The sequence below is a fragment of the Leuciscus leuciscus genome (genome assembly GCF_965113295.1).
Source record: "Leuciscus leuciscus genome assembly, chromosome: 2".
NCBI classification, from domain to species: domain Eukaryota; kingdom Metazoa; phylum Chordata; class Actinopteri; order Cypriniformes; family Leuciscidae; genus Leuciscus; species Leuciscus leuciscus.
In genome coordinates, this window is record NC_138726.1 from 34,934,661 (window position 1) to 34,952,703 (window position 18,043).

Sequence of the window (18,043 nt, forward strand, 5' to 3'; positions counted from 1 at the left end):
TTTCACACAGCCTATTTTTTCTCTCTCTCATAAATCCTGAACTGGTCAAAAAAATATTGCGTCTCCTTGAGGCAAACTTCCAGTTTCTTTAGCTAATGAATATATGTTAGCTCTACGTTCACGCAATAGAGAGGATAAGTTTTGGCTTATTAATATTAATTAGGCTGCGTTACTGGAAGGCTACCAAGGAACTTTAGCAGTGGTTATTTGAAAATTCATTAGCGCAATAGCACAAACGCACGCCTACTTCCATATTAGGATAAATCCAGTGTTGTTTTGACAGCAGTTGGAATGTTTTTCTATCGTCCAGCTGTCTGAACAACACCCATATGTAAAGCTGACTGTGCCGTCTTCCTTCTTTGCAAAAGCGGACTTCAACCGCCTAAGTAAGTTTTAGTTACTTTTCATTACTTAGGGTTACGTAAATGCACGTACCCTGTATGTCACGTATGTTTGTATATAGTAGTTGCCTACGTGCTGTGTACGTCGTGCTCACCCGTAACTCATAACTTTAGTGTCCACGCTTTAAAATGTCGAGAAATAGTCTCGCTTAGTCAGTCGTCTTTATGTAATAATAACTTAAAGTGTTACGGAGCTTATATATGTATATTTAACTTATAAATATTCAAATGATAGCAAATATTTTTTTATATATTTTTTTGGTAATGGGGAGCATTGTGAGTCTGTTTTGTTTTGTCTTTCTTTACTGCATATAGTGAATGATGTGTATGTTTTTGTATTGTGTAGAGCAAATGTTGCGCTCTTTTAGAGATCACACTTGGGACAGTTGGGAGTGGGATCCGGACAGTAAATCTCCTGATGCTCATCTGTCTCTATGCCGACAGGCTGTGTATTTTCATGTCAGCCCTCTGCTGGACAGTCAGGGAACCGCAGGGGTCAGAGGCAGCAAAGGTGAGACGAGTGAATAGCGCTGTTTTTGTTGTTCTTACGTATTATTGTATTAAAGTTCAATGTTACATTTAATCAAGGTCATACAGGGTATATACACTTCTAGTTGAACATTAAGTGCTAGTTTGCACTAAGCCTGGTTAAGTTAATTTTTAACTAGTGATTGAAATGCTAATAAGGCTTTTATTATGCTAGAGTATTGTGTTGTCGTTTTGAAGATAACTATTATCGTCACCTTCCTAAAATAATTGCCTAAGTCATTTTTTGACAAATTTATTTTATTTTTTTGCTTAAGTCATCTCCTTATGATGCTGGCCACCTCTGGTAAAATCGCCCGGCCACATCCTCAGTTGAACAGATCCCTGTAGTATAATGGCCTGCCCTATGTCAAGAGTGTGACTAGGCCGTTTTATTTTGCCTAAGTCAAAAGACAATGAGACTTAGACAATTTTACAAGCTTTTAAAGATGGCAGCTGCACCAAGAAGAACGAAAATCTACTCAACCTCAATTATTGGTTCAGTGAAAAAATGACTTGGGCAATTATTTTAGGAAGGTGACAATATGTTAAATTTGCTGAATGAAGAATAATAAGCTCTTCATTACTTCAGAATAACACATATTTCTGCATAAGGTTTCACCCATGGTGAGCATTACTGGGAGATTGAGTTCCTTGAGCCTCCGTATGGAAGCTCTGTGATGGTGGGGGTTGGTACCCAAAATGCACTGCTTCACACAGGGGACCAAAGGTTCATTAACCTCATAGGTGAGTACAGTCATGTTTCCCATGTTATTTGCCCACATTTTAGGGAGACAATCAATGTGTCATGGCCAAAATCATTCAGTAGGATGTAAATAGCAAATATGGAGCAGCAGCAAAGGTTGATTCATTTAAATGAACAGGAATTTTGTCCCATCAATGCCTCATTGTACAAGGGAGAAAAGAAGAAGACCATACAAAAGAACACAATGCTTTTCTTTGAATCACTGAAACTGTTTATTGTTGAGTGTCCTGTTTCTTTTTTTAAAAAGGCATTGACAGTGAGAGTTGGGGTCTATCATACAAAGGCTTCATCTGGCATAATGGAAGGAGTCGAAAATACTCAGAGCCTTTTTATGAAAGAAATACAGTCATTGGGGTTCTGCTGGACTTGAACGCTGGAACGCTGACGTTCTTCCGAAATGGAGTGAACCTTGGGGTGGCCTTCTCTGGCCTAGAGCAGGTAAAGAGGGAAACATCACTGCATAGAGTATGTGGAAGTACTGGATGTAGGTTATATGTGGGTGCTTATAAATGCTTCTGGAAGTTTTTGTTCCTTGCAGGTCAGCAAGGCTCTGTTTCCTCTGGTGAGCTCTACTGCCCCTGAAACTGAGCTTCAGCTGGGTTTGAGAAGCCAGAGAATGTCCTCCCTACAGGAACAGTGCATACACATCATCACACAGTCCCTTTCACATTGTAGACACGCACACAAATTACCATTACCCACACCTCTGCTCTGTCAAATACACACACATGCACATTTATAAGCAGGGCATCATTTGTTTCTGATTCGTTTAGATCATGCCAACCTCAAATAACAACACAATTCTGTCCAGTGCAATAGATTCATTTTAATATGCAGCCCCTCCTCAAAAAATGTGTATTTTTTTGTGTGCTTAAATAAAAATTGAAAAAATTCAAAGCCTGTGTGACTGTATATATGTATATAAATTATCATATGTAATTATTTAAATTATCCTCTTTCTGTATCTGTATTCCTGTTCGTATTCTTAATTTGTAATTTCTGCACTTGATAAAGTGGCAATGACGAAGTTCCAAAATACAATATAACTGTATTTATTATTTGTTTATTGTACTCTGTGTCGTTAATACTGGGGAAAAAAATATTTAAAAGCCAATAAAATGCCTTTTTATCTGTCTTTGTCAGTTTTTATTTGCTCATCACAACCTGTTGATGTTCTAAAGCTAAAACAAAACCACAAAAGGGAAAAAAAATATGACACCCTCTCTAACAATTTATTACTCTGAATTCACAACATGATATACAAAAGTAAAGATTTCAAAAGCACAGAATACATTTTAACAGCCAAAATGGAAGAAAAGAACCTTCACAAAAGAAGTAATGCAAAGTTCCACCTGGAAACCAGAGATACACGTCTACAGCACAGGTAAACAGGTATGTGTTTGGATACAGATACAAGAGAATGGCACAAAGTTCACATATCTGTCCAGAGAAGGGGAATAATTCAACAGCTAATATCATCGCCGGTTCACTCCAGTAAGGCACACAGACACGTGGGTTTGAGGGAGCTTTTCTAAAACTATTTAAGCCACTGGTCCACATGTCAATGCTCAGATGTATTGACATGAATAAGACATTTGCATGACACAGTAAACAGTTACAATTCAATATCAAGGCATATGACACAACTCGTTAGTGCTAAATTAATTAGTACCCAAGTACCTGCTTTATGGTTCTTTTGGACTTCAGATCATGAAACAATCCTCTTTTGTGCGAAATCCTGACAGTTCATATCCATTAATTATGAAATTAAAGCGAAGGGGAAACTCCCACTCCACGTACAGAGCCCTGTGATACAACTGGAATGTCGATGTACTTATGTCTTTATGGATTCAGACACCAGCAATAACTTATCGCACTATGATATATTTCCTCATAGATCAAACCACAATTTTACAAAGAGGACAAAATGACATCAAATTGTTGTTTGCTATTCCTAATCTTGTTTGGGCTTTTGTTTCAAATGCGCCCATGTGTAATGGCACTGTCCCCGACAGTTTTGTCTTCTAGTTACAAATAAAATTTACCACAACCATTTTAACTATATAATCTTTGGCCAAAATAAATATTTCTGGGGTATAATATAATACAACAGCATTACTGAAAAGACCACACACAAAATACACAAAACTCCACACATACAGAGAGAAGGGTGACTGTTGGCAGATATATATATATATATATATATATAAAAAATCAGCTGTTTCAGCATCAGGAAATTTGTGCTGGCCATAAAAGTATCTGCCCTGTTCCTGGAACCACTAAAAAAAAAAAAAAAAAAAAAAGGTGAAATGGATAGTAGAAATAATAATATGAAGTGCGAATGAAAGATCTTTGAGACAACACATAATACCATATATACTTTATGTAATAAGAAAGAAGCTTGTTTAAAATAAATGTTTCAAGTTTTGTGTAGTAGTGCTTTATACTTGTTCATAGCTTGTGCCAGCTATGGCTTACAAAATAGAGGACGTGTGCATTTAGTCTAATGTTTTTTTCTCGGAAAAATGAACTGAAATGAACTCGCATCGGTCAAGTCGAACAAACAATATCCAAAGTACAGCTGATGAGCAAAAAAAAAAAAAAGAAGAAAATAAAAACGTCTGCCTGTACTGGTTTATTGATTTAGGCCTCGGCTAACAGATCTTAGAAAACTCTTGTGCCTGTGCAGTACCATTATGTCTGAATGCAGCTACATGAATTCTGCAGGAGAGACAAGATGATTGTCAGAATTTAAATCACAGCCTAAACTTTTGTGAAAGCTTGACCGCCCTGCACCTTCTAGTATCCTTTTCGTGTAGCTTCACCCAGTTGAAACACTCATGCATTTGACAATACTGAGGGAGACACGAAGGACGGGACATAGCAGAGGGGCAAAAGCTATGGAACAGGGATGGGACAATAACCAGGGTGGAGTCAACGTGAAAAGTTCTCCTGCTCCTCACTGAGCGAAGACCTCCTGATGTAGGTCAAGCAGGATGCGGGTGAAGTTGTTGATTGGCCCGATTGCGCTGAGTGTCATGGAAGCATCCTGGCCCCACAGCAAGTTGGGCCCAAACACCACAGCCAAGTTGGCATTGGTCATCTTATTGACTTCACTCTGAGCAGATACCTGCACATCAATAACAATAAAGATCAGAAACACTAACGGGCTTAAAGGAGAAAGTAGGAAAGAAATACTGAGCAAGATTTATTAGCAGGGATATTTAATGCTGGATTGAGGTTATCTGTACAATTATCAGCTATTTTTGTAAGGAAAACTTATAATAAAAAAATTGTGGTGGGAAAGTATAGTAAATAAATAAAAATCCTATTTTTAAAGTGCCACATTATGGTATTTTAAAGGGGTCATATAATGGTACATGCACTTTTACAAGTTGATTGTACAGAAATGTGTGTTGACAGTGCCTGTACACAACCGTCATAAAATGATAAAAATCCATCCAGTGGTTTTTTATAAATCTTATTTGTTAAGCCGTTCGATTTTGTGACGTCACAAAATCGACGCCCCTCCCACGATTGTTGATTGACAGCAGTGTTTCAACACAGACCCGCCCTCGCTCGTGAGCGAGCGGTCAATCATAGTCTGCGCGGTCATTTTTGATACGCTGGAGCACTGTCTATGAGCAGAATGGCGTCTAAGCGATTGTGGTGTTCTGTTCTTGGGTGTAATAAGGAACACAGCATCATTTTGATGTTCCTAAATCCGAACCGCTGAAGACGCAGTGGCTGAGTTTTGTTTTCGAATGGAATATTCCCCACGATCAACGTCAATGCTTTCATGTTTGCGCGAATCATTTCACACACGGCTTAGCTCCAGTCTATTTAACGGATCTTCTATCGCCCTATAATCCATCACGCTCTTTAAGATCACTAAATTCAAGGCTTTTGGTCATACCTAGGATATTCAGAACCACCAAAGGAGGGAGAGCATTTTCACATTTGGCTCCAAAACTCTGGAATAGTCTTCCTGATACTGTTCGTTGCTCAGACTCGCTCTCCCAGTTTAAAACTAGATTAAAGTCGCATCTCTTCAGCCAGGCATTCATATAATCCTACAGTTCAAACTACAATCCGGCCTCTAGCTCATAAATGCCAGAGGAGAACTGGCCCCCGACTGAGCCTGGGTTCTCCCAAGGTTTTTTTTCTCCATTAGGTCACCTGATGGAGTTTTAGGACACCATTAGGTCACTTGATGGAGTTTTTCGGTTCCTTGCCACTGTTGCCTTTGGCTTGCTCAGTTGGGGATATTTTGGGGATATTTAATTTAATTTTATCAATCAATAAATTCCTCTTGAAACAAACTTTGTTGTATTATTTAAATTGAATACTGTGAAGCTGCTTTGATACAATCTGTATTGTGAAAAGCGCTATACAAATAAACTTGACTTGACTTGACACACCAGACTGCTTTATAAACGAGGCTCAGTATAAAGCTGGTTTTGCTAAGTGTTCCTGCTGCACCTCCAGAAGAAGAAGTGAGTGTAACATTTTATTAACCTTTATATTAATCTTTGCAAATCGCTTGATGCACGCTTCACGATAATGGCGGCTAAGGTTTACACTCAGGGTACATTACGGCATGTTTTCTATGTACGACGTTCTCAATATAATTCATAATCCAACGTTTATAATGAACAACGCGTTATGGTTATTGTGTTACAAACAGTGTGTGCACAGAACAGAGGGGCGGGGTGAGCAAAGCTCATTATCATTTAAAGACACATGCACTTAAACGGCGTGCTGAAAACAGAGCTGTTTTTGACCAGGTAAAATGAGTGTTTTCTTACAATACTAATGAGAATTTTTAATTAAAGTATATTACAAATTTTTAATTTAGACCCTAAAGAATCATATTAGCTTGTACAAAAATGGCATTATATGACCCCTTTAAAGGTTCCTAATTTTGTTTTGGAAGTTTCCTACTATAAGTTTACATGTAACCAAGGTAATACATTTTTTTTTAAATAAAAGGCTGTAATATTCTCATAATATACACTTGCACATCACCTCATTTCTCAGTGACTGAAATGGTTCAATTAAGGATTTCAGACTCTCTAAAAACCCCTCCTTTCCAAGAGCCTACTCTGCTCTGAATGGTCAGATGACGGGTCAGAGTACACATTGTCCGCGGCAGCCAATAAAGACCATAGGCTGGCATTATGCAAATTTAGTTATTTCTTTTGGGAGACAATAACTCCATGTATCGTGCACTTTGATCTTTGCAGACCTCTTACATTCATAAACGGCTATATTACGCACTAAATGACAGATAATGTCTGAAAAAGCATAATGGGGCACTTTAAAAAAAAAAATTCTATAAATGTAAAACATCAAAAATAAGTTATATTGAAATTCTAAAAGTCAAATAAAAAAAAAGTTACTTAACATTAAGTAAAAAATCCTTATTGTCGAACATTGCTGATTATGATGAGTATTACCATTACCTGAGCAAGGAACTGTATGAGGAAGCGCAGTGATGCATAGTTCTCCTCAGGAAGTGACATCAGCATGTTCCGAATTCTTTCTGCCTGAGACTCCGTGTCAACATCTGATAACACACAAGGAATTGTAAATATTTTGTATGCAAAAACATGTTTTAGCAAATCAGTTAACAAATGTCAGTATAGGAGGTGTACAGGCGTGTGTGTGAGAGCTTTCTGGAAGCTGCTGGAATTTGGAGGTGGTGTGTGAGTGGGTTGTGTGTTTGTGTTCTTACTGTGGAAGTTGACAATGTCATTGTAGAGCTGGTAGGTGAGCAGTGGCTCTGGCAGTTCTCTGAGGAACATCTTTAGAATCACAGCTGCCAAGTGGACATTGTCCAGCTGAGTGAAACTCACTTCCTCTCCTATAGACACACAAGCAACATTCTGAGGACTGATGCCGATCGATTTTATGAACAGGAAATGTGTACAGAGAACCACATGACTTTACCAGAGTTATATTTCTGCTTAATATCCTTAACCAAAGAAACGTTTGCAGAACGCCGGAATATTCCCTCTATCTGGAGACCTACAAATGAAGATGGAAAAGAAATTCACATTCTCAAATAAATAAATAAATTTACAATAATCTATAATCAATTTGGCATACCATTCCTATGACTGTGAGCTCACCAAACAATTTCAACCCATGAAGGCAAAATATAATATATATATATATATATAGTAGTAAAAGACCAACCATTGTCCTGCAGGTATCCAATAGTATCACGCATGACTAGAGGAATTCCCTCCGAATCTGCTGCCATGCGTCTCAATCTGATTTCAAACAACAAAAAAACTCTAAATGGCAATGGCAGGGTTAAGAGTCCATTCAGTCCTACCTCAAGAACGAAGGTTCATGTTTTTTGTCAGTAACCGTAGCTGTGTGAGAGGAAAAGTGTAAGGAAAACTCACGCTGACAGTGGGACGCCAAACTGCTGGAAAGGAAGAGGAGGACTACGGGGGGGAGAGATCGGTCCAGGGACGACAGACGGCTTCAGAGACAGACGGATCTTATCATCATACCTACACAAAGAAACTCTTGAATTAATTTCTTCTGGGCTAAAAAATGATCAGAGTAGATGTATAACTGCATATATAATTTCTTACTCTCTGACTCTGTTGGGAATCACCAGCTGATCACACTTCACAACCTCCTCCAGCTCACTCAAATAATTTACATAATTTATCTTCTGGCCAAACTTAAAGCTGTAACATGAAGTGTAGAATACAGGCGGTCAGACTCAGATTACAGTACAGATCTGAGAATCTACAGCTCAAATACAGAATAAAACAGAACCTTATGGAAGACAGAAGTTCAGCATATTAAGCATAGTGTGGCACTGACCTGATGATAGGTTTGAAGAGAATAAGGATGGTTCTGATAAACATGGTGGGATGGACGATGTACAGCGCCTTGATATTTTTCTTATACCTGCAACAGACACAGCGATAGTGAAGCTTGAGAGAACCAATTTGAACCAATTGCTCTTGTGTACTGTTGTTAAAGCACTCATGAACCTCTCACTAACAGAAGCATCACTCACTTCCTGTCAAACTCCCGATAGGCATCTCGAAGCCAGCTGAGAGAGGGCTTGTTCTCCCTGGTAAGACCATGATGGAAGTAAATGAGCGTATAATCACTCTCCACATACTTGTCAAGAGTCTGCTTCAAATACCTGCACACAAATATCAATCAATCAATTCACACCAAATATAAACTTCAAATTAGACTGAAAATCTACACTTATGAGTAAATGTCAACTACTGAAACTTAAGGTTTCATTTATACACTTTAGAGTCTGTGAAATTTGCTCTTCATAGACACACATGCCATTATCCTCTCAGACAACTCCTGAAGTTCATAACAAGGAACTAAACAGATATAAGACGTCTGTCTCAATTTCACTTCACTAAAAACTTAGAGCATTATGGCGCTTTGAACCACTGAACACATGATTGATTTATTACTCTGCATAAATGTCAACCATTCAGTATATGCTAACAATGAAGGAAGAAATAACCTCGAGAATATGAAATGAAAACAATTCAAAAAATGTATTGCTGACAGGGTCATAAACATTTGCCATTTTAAACTAACTTTAATCGTCTTTTTTTTCTAGACTAATCCCTGAAACTGCTAAATGATGTGACATAGTCCCCTGGTTTCACATGCAAGGCTTAAGCCTAGTCCCAGACTAAAATGCATGTTTGAGCTGTTTTAACTGAAAGAAACAGATCTTAAAATATGTCAGTGCCACTGTTTTTTCTCAAGATGCACACCAGTAAAAATAATTTGTCATGTTTATAAAGCCTACCTAAATGTTCTAATTGAACAAAGGTCTAATCTAAGCCCGGTCTATGAAACCAGGTCAGTGTGTTTTATACTTTCCTTTTTTTTTTATTCATAAAAATGACAAATTTTAGTCTACTGAAATTAGTTTCATGAATTAGTTTCATGAATATTAAGTACATGAATGTGGAAACTGTGCTATAATTTAATGAAACTTTTACTGACACCATTTACAACTATCAAACTCTAATAAATGTATCTGAATATTATTTTAAATGTCACACCAAATTACTTTGTCATACCACATGATAACAAAAAATGAACATTATTTATTATAAAAAATATATTATTTCAAAATCTCACGATGTAAGAATATAATCAATATATTTAATTACCATTTCAATTAAAACCTAAATATATTAGGATTAACCAAATAAACTACACAAGAAAACATCAGTTGACAACTCAAAAGTGCTACTTATATCTTCTCTTTTTTTTCCCTAAGGACAACTTCTCTCCTTGAATCATAATCAATGTTTTTCCTGAACATTTGTGTTCTCTGCACTGGACCTTAATCTTTAGTGTCTTGTGCTCATCTACGTATGATTGCCTGGACAAATAATAAACCATGTAATTTCAACCACCCATAATTAGGAAAAAGGCAATGTAATCACATAAATCACATAAATCAAGTAAGAGCAGTGACGCCTACATGAGAAGTTTATGATGATCCAGCTGATGTTGGGGGGGCATGCGACAAGCGTTAAAAACGATGACTTTCCGACCAAAGTTATCATCACCTAAAAAGAAAGAGAAAGATCAAGAACTTTAGCACTAGAATAAATGCCAGCTGGTTATGCTTGTGCATTTAATAACGTCTCACCTGCCACCTCCACAATCTGATGTCTGGCGATGTCATAGAAGGGGTCGTCCCAGGACAGATGTGACTTGTCACCAAGACTTTTAATATCTGAAGCTGCAGGAAAGAATATAATGAATGGCACATTTAAAAAAAAAAAAAATTGTAATTTTTAATTTTTTTTTTACACTCTTGACAGGATTCTAAAATATCACTTGAATGTAAATGTCTCTTGGATTAAAAGTAAGGCATGGCACTATTTTGTAAGGCTAAAATATTACAGTCAGAGATGATGCATGGAAACAGGGCTTGACATTAACACCCGCCAATATAAATACTTTAATTGTAACCTTCTCAAAAAGGCATCTGAAATAATTAAAGGGGTGGTATAATGCCCCTTTTCACAAGATGTCCCCAGAGTCTATATGTGAAGTTTTAGCTCAAAATACACCACAAATCATTTTTGATAGCATGTTAAAGTTGTCACTTTTTGAGGGTGAGCAAAAACGCAATAAACATGAAAAGACAGATGCGACAGCTTGAGCAGACTCACAAATGTGCTCTACTACAACAACTCTTCCTCTTCTCAACACTGCTTGCGTGTTCCCGGGGGCGGGGTTTATGTCAATTTTACGGGAGCAATGTCGTGTAGACCCTGCCAGCCGTTTGTTGTAGTCCTTAAAAAGCAACTTCTTTAAAAGAAAATATCTCCCTTTGCTTAGAACTCTGAGCGTCGTAACTTTGCAGATGTTGTTTATACTCAGACAGCAACATTACACACTAACTAAAGTTAGAAAAGTGAAATCATAATCAACCACCCCTTTAACTAATTGCAGTATGACACTACACTATACTACAACTCCCATGAGCACTACCTGCTCAAGCGCCAGTGACTGATGTCACAAGACAATGTAATCAAGAAGTCCCTGTGGAGAAGTGAACCTGTGGAGCTATGTGGCGGCACATACATAAAAGGCTTAACAAAACCCAGAGAGTTAACAACACACAAAAGAATACCTGAGGATGAAAAGGAAGAGGAAACATAAAGAAGAAAAGAAAGTTCAACCAAAAGTGGTTGAAGTAGTAATGTCGAGAAAGGCTGGTATATATGATACAGCAAAGAAAATCACGTACTGTGGCGATTGTAGGATGTACGGCAGTGAAAAGGGGGTCTCCTTTGTGGTTGGGACGACCAATTTTAAAGTCGAGACTATCCACATTATTCCTACGGCCCATGACGCTTTGCGCGAATTATGGGTGTAACTTCCGTTAAGCTGTACACAATCAGTGAAAGACTAGCTCTATGGATGCAATAATATATATTTTTAAACTGTGTACAATGACATTACATTATTCTACTCACCCTTCAACCATTGAACATTAAAAGGACATTTAAAAGTGTAAAAGCATCAACAAGGTACTTTCAACAGATCAAACCCCAAAAGTCTTTCCACAGCAAAATCGGACGGTTAAATATCACTGTGGTATTCTGTATTATGTAACATACGTTGCCTTAATATATATAAAAAATAGTAATAAAAACTTCAGCATTGCGTGATACTATTTCAAAGTGATTTCAGTCATTTTGACAGATAAAAAAAAATTGTATTTACCTGTGAAAACAAACCTGGAAAGAGACGTGAGGATTTGGGGAGAAAAAAAGAGATTCTTCGAGCATTAAATCGGGAGAACAGACCACAAATGTGCAGTATATGTTGAACTTTTTCATACTATTACAGCGGAATGCAAAAGGAAAAAAGAAAATAATCATGAGGAAAAGAATGCAGTGACTGAAATGAGCTCTTGCCATATTCTTGTAATAACACGTTAAAATACCAAGTGTTAGCCTACATTCTTCTCATGTTATTCTTAAAACATGAAAGAAAACTGATAGCTCACTGAGTCAAACTGACGGATAAGCTTTATTTGTAGGGCAATCTTATGATTTGAAATGATTCGTTTCAGTCTTTTTGAATGGAAGTTCCCATAATTCAAAACGCAGTAAGGTCGTCAGGAATAAGGTGGATAAAGGACCATGAAATGTCCGTTGGATTTCCATATTCTGCAAGGGGTCTGTAAACTTATACAACATATACTTAAATATATACATACATGCAGTCAAACCTTCTGTTAGACTGTCTCACAAATGAATTAGGTTGAATAGCTGTCAGCTGTTAAATTTAAGTACACGATTAGATAATAACAATTTAGGTCAACCAATTACCAAGCAATGCCTAATTTTGTCCAGTCTGTTGTGTAAAAAGGTCACATTAGCAATTCAAGAAAAAACTTAAGCAAAACATCGTCAGGTCAAAGTGTCTGAATAATTTGTGGTCACAAATATTTTACAATTTAACTGGCAGTCCACTATATGAAGAATTTTTGGGTATATTGGGTATCAGGCTAAAAGGGTCAGCTTTCCAGTAGCTCAGTGGTAAGAGCATTGCGTTAACAACGCAAGGTTCTGGGTTCGATCCCAGGGGATTGCACATACCTATGTATAAATGTATAGGATAATGCAATGTAAGTCGCTTTGGATAAAAGCGTCTGCCAAATGAAAATGTAAATGTATATTGTGTCACAGTTTTATTTATTTTTTTATGTATTTTGCTATCCTCACTTAGATAAATTAACTATAGTGTTCTGCACCAACTAGTAAAAAAAATCAACAAATATATCTGGTGTCTGACATTTTTTTGGTTTGACTGTACATACATACACTAAAGGAGCTTAACAGAGCTAAGTATTTAATAATGGCCTGTAGTGTTATACATTTCATGTAGTCTTGATTTGGTTGTATACAGTAGTCATTTACATTTGAAAGGGCTGTAAATCTATCTTCAGTAAATTTTAGCACGGCAAAGTCAACTTTAATCATATAAAACGTAATTTCCCAACAACAAAATTGTGGCCAGTGAAAATGCTGAGTGGCTTGTAACTTTGTAAGACCACCAGCCACAGTGGCCAAAGACAATGTCAAGACCTGCATGAAAACATCCAGTTTCACAAACACACGCTATAGCGTATATGGCAATAGAGTGATAAGAAGGAAGTCAGCCTCTCTGATCACTCTCATTCTACTTTACTGAATCCTTGGATCTTCACTGGCTTAACCAAATGAAGAACCAATTACACTGGACTTCACACACCAGTCCAGTCAAAGTCCTCCTCGGTAAGAGTGGTAAAGTGTGTCTCTGGGTGTATGGCTGCCTGTGTCGTAAGCGTGTGTGTGCTGTATGACTAATGCTGCATGACTACTTGAGGTCTCTGCTGGCTCTTAAATAGGCAGTGACAATTATGTCATCTGGAAGAATTCAGCTTCATTTGCTTCTAAATATAGCAAGCATATGATTGGAATTCATGATAAAAATGGTGGTAGGTCTTTGCAATTACTTCCTTTTGCTCACACAGCTTTATTTTCCAAAACGAACAGTGTGATTCTGCAAAAAGAAACTACATTTAAACATTATTATTATCCTGTATGACACACACACACACACTTCCACTCACCGGATTTGCTCAGGCTAAAAGGGTCATCTGGTGGCCACTGTTTGTCCTGTACCAGTTTGAGCTGGTCCAGCGCAGCACTAGGAGAGTCGTCTCCTCCCAGATCATCTTGAAGGTCCACCAGCAGGTCAGAGGACATGATGGTCCTCTAAGACAACACAATTCACACACAACAGTTAGACATAGAACAGCACAAAACTATACCACACAACATTATACTGAGATCTGCAAATGCTCAGTTCCCTTCACATTAGATTCCCGTCCAGCCAGCATAAGCCTGTGCAAACACAGCGTTTCACACGCACACACTTGCTTGAACAGTAACTGGCTGACTCACATGGGTGACCACAATGACAAATGATGAACAGGTTTGTTTCGTAACACAGTCTTGCTATCTATGAATATGTCCCGTGAGGACTGTTTAACGGAAGGACCTTTCATAATAAGGCACAGTAATGACATAACAACATTAGAAACGGGCTAATATTAATTTAGTTTTCTGGCTTAGATACTGATTCATACATTTAGGTAACACTTTATTTTACAGTGTTATTGTTATGTTACATACTAGCCTAACTGTAGAAGTTAACAGTAACTTCTGCAAAATGATATGCAACGAACCCTAAACCAAACCCTAATCCTAACACTATAGTAAGTACATGTTCTTGATTAATAGGCTATTGCTCAGGACTTAAATGTATAATTTAATTACACTGTAACAAGGACATTTACAATAATGCAAGTTACTGATTTTTTTATTTTATTATTAATTAAAGCATAGTCCGTTTAGCCTCATACAACAGCTTTGTGATAGGGAAACCAGCATAAATAAATACTATTTATATTATTCAGAATAGGTTTTTATTCATAAATGACACAGCTAATGGACTAGGAAGCAGTTGTGGAATTAAAAGAAACAAATTAGCTTTTGCTTTTGTGCTGTCTTGCACAACTAATAGTTGAAAAACTATTTAATTTCCTCATTGCAATAACACTGCATTCAAAAGAACCGTTTGTTGCATTGCATTCTATTCTGTTAAATTAGCAAATCAGGTTAATTAACTAAATCATTATTAAAAAAGGATTTGGTTCTCGATCACATAATCTTTAGGGGTGTAAATCGGACAGTTCATCATGATACGATATGATATTGATTCTCATAGCCAGCGATACAATATTAGATGATATCTAAAAAAATTCTGCTATATGATTTGATTCAATTCAGGGGCATATCGATCGATATATCGATATTATGATATTATGTGCTTATTTTACACAACCAGTTATATTTTTATTAATTCACAAATGCAACCAAAAAATGTAACATGAACATAAATCTGAAAATAGCACATCCTGTACCCCAATTTGTACATCAGTTAAATATAGATTTATAATATTAAAGTTATAAAAGTTATTTAGTCAAGAGCAGTGAGAGATTTTCTCTTTGTCTTTTGGTGTTTAATCAATGACAAAGAGAGCAGAAGGAATATTAGCTAGTATAGATATAGATTTTTTACACGTTGCAGCGATACATCGGATCATTAGTCATTTGATAAATGTATGGATGTATTGTTACACCCCTAATAATCACTAGCCTCCATGTGCACATTTATTTGAAAGCTTAACCATAGATTTCATTGAGAAAATCATGTAGTGTAAAAATGCAGTGAACAGCCTCACTAGCCTTTGCAAGTCTTTCAGATCTTTTCATTAACCAACAGGCATTCAAACATTAAAGCACATAAAAGAACATTACTGCCCTATGTAATGTAAATAATCCACACCATCGAGTGTTTTAATTTGTCATAATCGGCAGGGTCAAACTTTTTATTACATTATAATTATATTTGGTTCTTATTCTTTTAGTATGAAAATATTGTGGCATTGTGAATGTGCTATATTTGATATCTGACTGTATGTGTGAGGCTGTAAGGCTACTAATGCAGGAGTCAGTAGGGCTCAGACATTGATCTGCTGTGACAGTCCCTCGCTTTGGTGCCGCGCGGCAATGTGGCCGTCCAACCGTATACTGACAAGAAATCTCAGTTTTACCCTATGCTTCTATTTATAGCCTTAACCCTAGCAGATACAGCTTCACGTTTACTAACATGTCTTCATTCTACTGTGACACCCACGTTCATATCTCTAAATAATAGGATATCATAACATACTTCAGGTGATGTAACCTGGGTCAATCTGTCGCTCTGATCAAAGAACATGGCTTATCTCAGTTATGTGTATGACTGAGTGTGATTCTATTGTAAATACTGACAGCAATCTTGCTATAGTCATATAAATCATATAGAGCAGCTCTCATCATTCTTAAGTAGCTAGTTGTTGCTGAACTATCTCTGATGTCAGTGCTTGAACATATATTCTTTGGTTCTGACCAGACAGCACCCTTCCAAAATCAGTCCTGTTCCACTCTACAAATGGTTCTCTAATTCATTGCCCAAGATCATCAGCAAAAACAATGCTCCTCATTCACAGTTGTGCTCCAGAGGCTTCAAGGCTGCAGCCAGTGAAGTCAACCAGCACTTCAGACAAAAACAAAGACCCTAAAGAGAGCCTAAACACAAAAGACCTAAAGAAACCCCAACACCTCCAAAATAAACTATACGCTTTCTAAAAGCCTGTAGCTTTACAACACCAAAATAAAAATTTGCCAAAAATCAATATTTAGTGCTTTTTTTGTGTACCAATGACCTTATAAACAAACAAGGTCCAATCAATATTTCCCTATTGTTTATAATCTCATTAATAATACTACAGGGGGGGGAAAAACAATGTGATCTGTGCTCTTAGCTAGCTTTCTTCTTCCCATAGATATGGTAGTTTATGTGTGGCAGGTCAGAAATCCTGAGTGTCAGGCGCCACTGATCACATTCCCAGCTCCATTCTGCTGCAGCAATCACAAATGCAATAATTTTATTTTTTTGTGTCTAGTCGAGGCATTTAGCATGGTTCAGATGTGCTCAGCACATCTACCACAGAATAATCTGCAGAGCGAAGCACAAGAGTGTGTGGTGAGATTCTGCAGTGTGGTCATCCACGCATGAATCCACAGGAGAAAACACAACAAATGAACTCTGCACGCCTCAAGTGATCACATAGGCAAATGGGTAGATTTTAGGTTAAAACTGTGAATGTAGTTAAGGATTTATTCTACATAGCCCTGCAGTGAAATTAATTAATGAAGTCTCTTAATTAATATGAGGCCATAAAAGCTACATAATAATAATAAAGAACAAATGGCTGTTTAAAATAGTTTTAGATGGAATAGAACATGTTACACTGTGGGACACGTAAACATCCCATATAAAGATTCACTAAAGGCGTAAAAAAGGACACTGAACGAGAGCGTTTTGATGAGCTGCGTTTATCGGTAACTGTAAACAAACAAGGTAACTTACAGCCAAGATTTCACTATTATTTAGTTATCATATAGAACAATACTATGGGAGCTAGGGGAAACTATTGACATTGGGATCGGAGCTCATAGCTTGATTTCTGCCCATGCCCATACACATGTTAGTTTATCTGTGACAGGTCAGTAATCCTGAGTGTCTACTCTTCTGCCAGACAACAACCGCTCATGCCAGCGGTTCTTCGAACTTTTAAAGTGCTTGGATTCAGCGTCAAACGTGTACTCTCTTTTGGTGTAGTCAACACGTCTAGACTCCTGCTCTGGACAGATAAGGTCGGATTCCCCAGCGTTTCTAAGGAAACGCAACATCTGGACACGTAACGTTAACCGTGTGTTTACTCAGCAAGAACAGAGTAAACGTGTGATTTAAATAATACGCAACAGATTTCCTCTCAAGTGATGGCGTCAAAGCAAAAATGCTGCACACATATTGGTTCGTTCGTTGTGATCAGACGACAGTCTGCTAAGCTAACTAACGTTAGCTGCAAACCTGTTTCATCTTGACTTAACAGGGCGGAAATTCTAACAAGTGTTGCCCTGCCGTACGATCAAAGGCTTAATGCGGATCAGAGGAAACGATGAGCAAAACCCTGCAGGTTTTATTAAATCAAATAAGAAGAAATGAATTTACCTAATTTTCAGCGCTCCCTACTGAAGTCTTCACAACTCTGTCAATCTTGCGAATTTCATTCGGGACTTCCGGTTTGCAATCGTTGTAATTCAGTGTAAACGGCCCGGATGCAGCAGGAGAATAACGGATGGCC

General features: G+C 37.4%; 2 protein-coding genes across 3 annotated transcripts; one reads left to right on the forward strand and one right to left on the reverse strand.

Moving 5' to 3' along the window:
* The first annotated feature begins 15 nt into the window (after positions 1-15).
* LOC309482962 (SPRY domain-containing SOCS box protein 3) lies at positions 16-3,892 on the forward strand. Of its 2 annotated transcripts, none has more exons than XM_082148550.1 (5): positions 16-386; positions 748-912; positions 1,542-1,673; positions 1,940-2,130; positions 2,231-3,892. In XM_082148550.1, exons 2-5 carry the CDS (start codon positions 753-755, stop codon positions 2,432-2,434), a joined length of 687 nt encoding a protein of 228 aa, XP_082004676.1. In that variant the 5' UTR covers positions 16-386; positions 748-752; the 3' UTR covers positions 2,435-3,892. The 2 variants fall into 2 exon arrangements, with proteins under 2 accessions (XP_082004676.1, XP_082004677.1); XM_082148551.1 differs by having other exon boundaries at positions 2,215-2,420.
* arhgap1 (Rho GTPase activating protein 1) lies at positions 2,904-18,043 on the reverse strand. Its single transcript, XM_082148543.1, has 13 exons — positions 17,911-18,043; positions 13,856-14,000; positions 10,370-10,462; positions 10,199-10,286; positions 8,741-8,872; positions 8,542-8,628; positions 8,304-8,402; positions 8,109-8,219; positions 7,894-7,970; positions 7,645-7,722; positions 7,430-7,558; positions 7,158-7,261; positions 2,904-4,822 (listed from the first exon to the last, which is right to left on the reverse strand). The coding sequence occupies exons 2-13, from the start codon at positions 13,989-13,991 to the stop codon at positions 4,652-4,654; spliced, it is 1,305 nt and encodes a 434-aa protein (XP_082004669.1). The 5' UTR covers positions 13,992-14,000; positions 17,911-18,043; the 3' UTR covers positions 2,904-4,651.

Bases quoted from the DNA above. Each gene is read 5' to 3' on its own strand.
- arhgap1 (XM_082148543.1), bottom strand. From the start codon at position 13,991: ATGTCCTCTGACCTGCTGGTGGACCTTCAAGATGATCTGGGAGGAGAC. The intron at 8,629-8,740 runs GTGAGTGATGCT...TGTCTGTTGCAG, and splicing joins TATCGGGAGTTTGACAGGAA to GTATAAGAAAAATATCAAGG. The intron at 4,823-7,157 runs GTAATGGTAATA...ATTGATGTGCAG, and splicing joins TCATACAGTTCCTTGCTCAG to GTATCTGCTCAGAGTGAAGT.
- LOC309482962 (XM_082148550.1), top strand. From the start codon at position 753: ATGTTGCGCTCTTTTAGAGATCACACTTGGGACAGTTGGGAGTGGGAT. The intron at 913-1,541 runs GTGAGACGAGTG...TTTCTGCATAAG, and splicing joins AGGGGTCAGAGGCAGCAAAG to GTTTCACCCATGGTGAGCAT. The intron at 1,674-1,939 runs GTGAGTACAGTC...TTTTTTAAAAAG, and splicing joins AAGGTTCATTAACCTCATAG to GCATTGACAGTGAGAGTTGG.